The 8,013-nt window shown below is 34.4% G+C and overlaps 1 protein-coding gene across 1 annotated transcript in view; it reads right to left on the bottom strand.

Annotated features, from left to right (window-relative positions):
• Nucleotides 1-1,784: 1,784 nt before the first annotated feature.
• Nucleotides 1,785-8,013, bottom strand: part of GABRA1 (gamma-aminobutyric acid type A receptor subunit alpha1) — a 60,788-nt gene continuing 54,559 nt past the window's right edge. The window contains exons 8-9 of the mRNA XM_007954253.2: nt 3,205-3,407; nt 1,785-2,096 (exon numbers count right to left, since the gene is read on the bottom strand). Of these exons, the coding sequence (XP_007952444.1) occupies nt 1,785-2,096; nt 3,205-3,407 (515 nt within the window). The remainder of the gene's footprint in view (nt 2,097-3,204; nt 3,408-8,013) is intronic.

The following is an 8,013-nucleotide window of genomic DNA, read 5'->3' as shown; positions in this document are numbered from 1 at the left end:
AAAAAAAACATTCCTCAAACTTTGGTATGGATCCCAACTGTCTTATTTGGCAATTATGCTAAAAGATTTATGCCATAATAATCTATACATGTTTAGACCATGACCTGTGGAATTTGGATGTTAAATTTAAATATCTTTGAAACTCTATCAGACAAAAGGAGACTTCAAAAATACTTTCTGCATAAATATTTATCTCTAAAACATCTGGGCAGTAATGAAAGAAAGAGAATTTTTCAGAGGGAGTATTAATGGACCTCTTGTATTTAAAGCCCTTACATAGTATACCTACAAATATATTGCTACAGTATAAATGAAATGTAATAATATTACTAGAAAGCTATTTTCTGTACATTCTTCCATGTATTTTTTATTTAATGCTACATATGTTACAACACTTATTGAAACAGTATCAGCAAATAGAGCAGTAGTATACATGTTGATTTTATAACTCCAATTAATGGTTTTCCATTTCCTTTCTACATTACGATAGCCTAAAATAGAGAAATGCTGCATAACTTGAGCAGATAGCAACTGATCTACTATTGTACATTGGACACCAGTTTGAAATTAGAAACTTTCTCTAGGTAAGTGGCTTTAGGCTCATGTGTTTTAAGTTCCATTTTATACCTACGGGCTGTTTTGTTCTTAAACGCAGGCTCTAAATGTTTTTCTGTAGCATTTAAAGACATTCTACCAGCTACAAGTGGTGAGTCCTACACAGTATTTTAAGAACACAACTTTAAAAAAAAGTAAAAAAATGTATAATCTCATGCTGTATATTTACATATATAATTTATAGATTCTATTTTTTGTTAGTCATAAATTGTAGTCTAAAGCTTTTAATGTACTGTTATATAAAATAATACATTCAACAATTCTAGAGCTTGCAAAATATTTTTGCCCCTCTGAAAACATCTTCTTCATAAGAATCAAGTGATTATTGGACCCATGTGTAATCTAGAAATAGGAAAGGAAATCTTTTAATAATTTTTGAAATTTATTTTACTTTATTTACTTTATATTGAATGTATGTGATTCCTCAATGAAATCTAGTAGTAAACGATTCTTCACGGAGTCTAGTGGTAAAAGCTCAGATGACAGGAAGGAAGCCTATTTAAAGCATTTCTGTCCATTGGATTAAATGTGCTCCACGGTGATGCACTGCACCTTTGCAATATGGAATTTCCATGAATTTTAAAATAGCATTTAACAACAGAATGATGGTATTAGCAATTTTAAACAGAGAAAAAATGTATATTTTTTAGTTTTCCAAACAAAATGTTAAAGCTATACATCTTTTTAAAGAAATAAAAGGTACGTACACCATAGTTTGTGCAAGAAATACATAGAATTTTTTTCTTCATTAAACATTTATAATTTATTCTTTGAAAACCCTCACATAAAAATATTTCTGACATATACAATATCTTTTTTTTTAAGAATATTTGGAAATATATATCTACAAATGACCTAGGGGTTATATAGTAAGTTTCATTTTTCTTCTACTTTTCCTCATTTCTTTGCACTTTGTTCCCTCTCCTTTCCTCTCTCTTTATTGTCTCCTGAAGAGATCTTGCTCCCTCTCTCAGAATCCTGTCCCTCAGCAGTATACTCTGCTCTTGACTGCCAGACAGGGGTCTCTTGTTCTTGCATGAGTTATGGAAATAAGGAAACTTTCAAATTCTTTAAGATAGAGGAAATAAAGCAGATGGGAATTGCTGCGTTGAAAACAGAAAGCAATTCCCAGTGCAGAGGACTGAACAACAGAATGTGACTAAAAGGACCTATTGATGTGGAGTAGGGGCTTTTAGCTGAGGCTCTCTGTTTAAATATGTAGCCCAATAGACTAAATTAAAGATTCCAAATAGCAACGGGAAGGCTATTCTTGACAGTCGGTCAATTTTGCTGACACTGTTAAAGGTTTTCTTCGGTTCTGGTGGTTTTGTTTCAGGCTTGACTTCTTTTGGTTCTATGGTTGCACTTTTAGCAATGGTGGCTAAGCCCGGGTCACCTCGGGCCAAATTAGGTGTGTAGCTTGTTGCAGTTGGAGCATAAGTGTTGTTTTTCTTAATAAGAGGATCCTTCACTTTCTTTGGCTGTAGAAAAAAAAAAAAAAAAGACTTTTGTTTAGTAAACCATAGAAAGAAAGATTATAAATTGCTGAGCAAAGTGACTTCTTACTTGGAACCAAAGTCTACACTTTATTTTAGATGTAAGAAATGTAATTTAATCTATTATTGGGATAAATTGAGATTCAACAATACAATGCACTGTCATCAAGTCGGATCTGACGCATAGTGACCCTTCCTTGGGTTTCTGAGGCGGTATCCCTATGGAAGTAGATCGCCCAACCTTCCTTCCGAGGAGTAGCTGGTGGGTTTGAACTGCCAACCTTCTGGTTAGCAGTCACATGCCTTAGACAGTATGCCACCAGAACTCCTAATTGAGAGTCTAAATACCATATTTTGTCCTTCTTTCCATGATTGCAAGGCTTACTTGCATTTTGACATGTTGTCTCTTATAAACCGAGAAATAGAAATTTTCTCCCAATTGTGACTTAAAATCTATACTGTGAATAGGTTCTAATGAAAGAGAGGAGCCATATTCTGCAAATATTATTTTCTACAATGAGGAATGATTTTTGTGTGTTTAAAGCAACTTTCTATTTTGGAAAAAGAAAACGTATTTCCTGACCTTGATGTCCCTGAAAATCAGAGATAATGTGTATCAGAGATAATGTGCTGTATTATCTCTAAAGATAAACTTAATGCAGACTTAGTTCAATTGGACAATTATAGTAACATTCATGATCAAAGTGACTAGCCTTAAAGAACCACCAAAAGGCTATGATTTTCAAGTTATACAAATTATAAGGCATATGGTACTAGGTAAGTTCACTGGCTTCCAATGTCAAGTTTAAAACTGTTCTCAAATTGATAGATACCATAGGAAAATATATTTGAGTAGAAATGTTTTATCTATTGTCTCACCTTTGTCTGTTCTTCTATATTTTGAATAGACTTAACAGAAACAAAATTATCATAACATAATTATTTGTGGTATAATAAAAATATGTGGATTCATTTTTTATTATACCATAAATGATTATGAATTATGATAATTTTGTTTTTGTTAAACATTCTGTCTCGTAGGATTAAGAAATCACAAAAAATGATATATTACAGAGGCTATTAAAGCATTTACCTTTTCTGGAACCACACTTTTGCCATCCCAAGCATAACCTCGTTTGGTGAAATAGTTTACTGTTGCAAATTCAATCAGAGCTGAGAACACAAAGGCATAGCACACTGCAATAAACCAGTCCATAGCTGTGGCATATGCCACTTTAGGGAGGGAATTTCTAGCACTGATACTCAATGTTGTCATGGTGAGTACAGTTGTTACTCCTGTAAAGAAAGAAATTAAATGAATATGAACTTTTTATACTAGAAAATTTCATCACTGTAGGTCAGTCTATTTACACAAAGAGAAAATAATCTTCCCATGTACAGAGAAATGTGGTTTCTAATTGTAACCATTTTGGTTTGGGGGGCATAAGTTTAACTCCAGTGTAGATTATAGTCCTTTGTATAGTACTATTAGGGGGAAGTCTTAGAAGAATAAACCATTATGTTATTCAGAAGCAAGTAATAAAATAGTTAACTGTTTTAAATAAGATTCTTTAATATTATGTCCTGGTTATGAAAAGGAAACAATTCCTCATTGTCATCAGTTCTTTAAAATAGAAAACTCTAGATCCTCAGTTCTCTTTAATATTCTATCTGTATAGTCCAGATGTATAAATCATGAAGCAACTAACCAAAAACTGAATTACTTTAGGATAGAAATTGGTCATTTTATTAATTCTCATACTATTTTTCATGATTCTAAAATAGCTATTCCTTTGAATAAATTACAGAAACTCTTATATATAAAATTAAGATATTTTATATAACTTGCTCAGAAGTAATAAACACAAAATTGGAGCAAAACTTTGTCTAATTCAAATGTTTCTTATATAAATACTCACCACAGTAGAATATAATAATTAATTAATTTAAAGGAATGTGTATTTTTTAAACATCCACTCCTCCTTGGGTTTCTGAGACACTATATCTATGGAAGTAGATTGCCCAGTCTTCCTTCCTAGAAGTGTCTGGTGGGTTTCAACTACCAGCATTTTGGTTAGCAGTCAAATGCCTTCGACACTACACCACCAGGGCTCATTAGCCATTGTCGTTGTTCTTGTTATGTGCCAGTCGAGTCGGAACCAACTCATAGCGGCCCCTCCTTGGGTTTCCAAGATGGTATCACTATGGAAGTTGATTGCCCAACCTTCCTTCCGAGCAGTGGCTGGTGGGTTTGAACTGCCAGCCTTGTGGTTAGCAGTCAAGTGCCTTAGGCACTATGCTATCAGAGCTCCCTCATTAGCCATTAGAAAGATGAAAATCAAAACAACAGTGTGATACCATCTTGCTCCAGCACTAATAACAAAGTTCAACAAGACAGAAAATAATAAATGCTGGCAAGGATGTGGGGAGATTGGGACTCTCATACACTGCTGGTGGGACTGTAAAATGATACAACCACTGTGGAAAGAAGTATGGTGATTCCTTAAAAAGGTGGAATTAGAAATACCAATTGATCCAGTAATTCCATTACAAGGTATATATCCTAGAGAAGTGAAAGCCAGGACAAGAACAGATATATGCATAACCTTGTTCATCACAGCAATATTTACAACAACAAAAAGATGGAAACAATCAAAAACAAAAACAAAAAAAAACTCACTCCCATTGAGTCAGATCTGACTCATAGCAACCGCTCCCAGGCAGTATCACTACAGAAGTAGATTGCTCATTCTTCCTTCTGAGGAGTGGCTGGTGGATTAGAACCACCAGCCTTGTGGTTAGCAGTCAAAATGTTTTAGGCACTATGCCACCACAGCTCCTAGAAACAACCTAGGTGCCTATTAACAGAAGAATGGAAGCAAAGAGTGGTACATACACACAATGAAATACTATCCAACACTAAAGAATAATGTAGAATCTACAAGGGATGAACTTGAATGACATTATGCTAAGTAAAATAAGTCAATCACAGGACAAATATTGTATTAGTTCATTATTGTAAAGTCAAGGAAATATTTATACAGGGAAGGAAGCTTAACTTTCTTTGTTGGTTACCAGGGATGGAAGAGGAGATGAGGGAACACTGCAAAAATAAATAAATAAATAGATAGATACCCTGTATTGAAACTAGTTCTGAAGTCAAACTTAGATGCATTGAACACCAGTGACCAAAGATCAGAAGATTTGACGAATGGCATTAAGGACATCATACATGAAGAAAACAAAAGGTCATTAAAAACACAAGAAAGGAAGAGAAGATCAAAATGGATGATAGTTCTGAAACTTGCTCTTGAATGGAGAGTATTTAAAGGAATAGAAAGAATGATGAATTAAAAGAGCTGATTATTTCAAAGGGCAGTTTGAGAGGACAAAGTAAAGTATTATAATGAAATGTGAAAAGACCTGGAGTTGGAAAATCAAAGGGCAAGAACATACTAGGCATTTCTCAAGCTGAAAGAACTGAAGAAAAAACTCAAGCTTTGCATTGAGATGTGAAGGATTCTATGGACAAAATATTGAACAATTCAGGAAGCATAAAAATAATATGGAAAGAATATACAGAGTCACTGTACCAAAGGAATTGCTCAATGTTCAACCATTTCAAGGAGACAGTGTATGATGAAGAACCAGTGGTTCTGAAAGTACAAGTCCAAACTTCACTGAAAGATCTGATGAAAAACAAGGCTCCAAGAACTGGTGGAATACCAATGGAGATGTTTCAACAAACAGATGCAGAACTGGAGGTGTTCATTTGTTTACACCAAGAAATTTCAAAGAGAGCTACCTGGCCAACCAACAGGAAGTGATCCATATTTGTGCATTCCAAAGAAAGATAATCTAACAAATGCAGAAATTATTGGACAGTATCATTAATATACTATAAAAGTAAAATTTTGATGGAGATAATTCAAAAGTGGTTGCAGCAGTACATTAATAAGGAACTTCCAAAATTTCAAACTGGATTTGGAAGAAGGCATGGTATAAGGAATATTATTGTGGTCAGAAGGAGCTTAGCTGAAAGCAAGGAATACCAGAAAGATGTTTACCCATTTTTCATTGACTATGCAAAGGCATACACTATATGGATCATAAAAATATGTACATAATATTGGGAAAAATGGGAATTGCAGAACACTTAATTGTGCTCATGAGAAACCTGTACATAGTCCAACAGGCAGTTGTTCAAACAACAAAAGGGGATATTATGTGGTTTAATATCAGTAAAGGTGTGTGTCAGGGTGGTATCCTTCAACCATCCTTATTCAAATATGCATGCTGAGCAAATAATCTGAGAAGCAGGACTATATGAAAAAGAACACAGAATCAGGACTGGAGGAAGACTCATTAAATACCTGTGATATGCAGCTGATACAAGCTTGCTTGCTGAAAGTGAAGAAGACTTAAAGCACTTACTGACAAAGATCAGAGTACTGTTTTCAGTGTGAATTTCACTCAATATAAAGAAAACAAAAATCTCCAAAACTGGACCAATAAGCACCATCATGATAAATGGAAAAAAATATTGTAGTTATCAAGGATTTCATTTTACTTTTGTCCACAATCAACACCCATGGAAACAGCAGTCTAGAAGTCAAACAATGCATTGCTTTGGACGAATGTGCTGCAAAAGACCTCTCTAAAGTGTTAAAATGAAAAAATGTCACTTTGATAACTAAGGCATGCCTGACCAATGCCCTGGTACTTTCAATAGCCTTATATGCTTGTGAGAGCTGAACAATGAGTAAGGACAACCACAGAAGAACTCATGCATTAAGTTGTGGTGTTGGCAAGGAATATTGAATATAGATTGCTAGAAGAACTAGCAACTAAGCCTTGGAGAAAGTGTAGCCAGAATGCTCCTTAGGAGTGAAAATATCTTGACTTTGTCTCTAATATTCTGACATGTGGTCAGAAGGGACTAGCTCCTGGAGAAGGATGTGATGCTAGGTAGAGCTTCTGCAAAAAAGGAGAATACTCTCAGCAAGATGGATTGGGACAGTGGCTGTGATGATGAGCTCAAGCATGGCAACAATTGTGAGGATGGTACAGGACCAGACAGTATTTTGTTCTGTTGTACACAGGGTCACTATGAACAGAAACTAACTCGACAGCACCTAACAACTGAAAAAAAAAACAACCGAGACTCCCTGAAAAAAATTGAACACACTTAAAACCCAACCTATCTAGCTTCGTAGTTATATGAGCACATTGTCTCTAAACAAAATAATCCATGAATCATCCAGAATATGATATTTTTTAGACTTTAAAACTGACTTTAACTTTCTGGCATTTTGGACTTTTTTTTTTTTTTTTTAAATAAACTGCTGCAAAGTATAACTCCTGTTTCTTTTTGTTTGTTTCTTTGTTTTCTGTTTGTATAAATATCTCTGACACTCTTGGACATCTTATCTCATACAGCTCAGAGGAATGTGCTAAAATCTGACCAAAAAGAATAGGTACATGTGTACCATGTAAATGTTAAAAGACTAACAGTCTAAGAACATTGTTTTTGTGACTTTGTTCAACTCAAAAGATTTGAAACATATATCTTGATACTCAGCAAGCTTTAATATAGCTGAGTTTAGAGTTATGTTCATAAAAAGGGCATGAGTTGGCTAAGGTATAAGACCACTGAAAATGTTAAGAGCAAGATTTTTTACATATAAAACATGAAATGTTTTATAGAATTTACAAAAAGGAAGGGGTTATGATGGAAGGGAGAAGATGAGTGCTTTTAAAAATCTCTTTCACCGAAGGACAATGTACCAAAGGTGAGTGACCAATATGGCAGCACTGAGGATGAGAAAGACATAGAGTGGTACATGGGAAGTACAGACAACAAATATGAACCCTTTTGCATATAGAGTACTGAGTTGTCAGT

Source organism: Orycteropus afer, unplaced genomic scaffold (genome assembly GCF_000298275.1).
Source record: "Orycteropus afer afer isolate SDZICR_OR568_19922 unplaced genomic scaffold, OryAfe1.0 scaffold00454, whole genome shotgun sequence".
Lineage (NCBI taxonomy): Eukaryota > Metazoa > Chordata > Mammalia > Tubulidentata > Orycteropodidae > Orycteropus > Orycteropus afer.
This window is presented reverse-complemented; position numbering and strand designations above follow the sequence as displayed.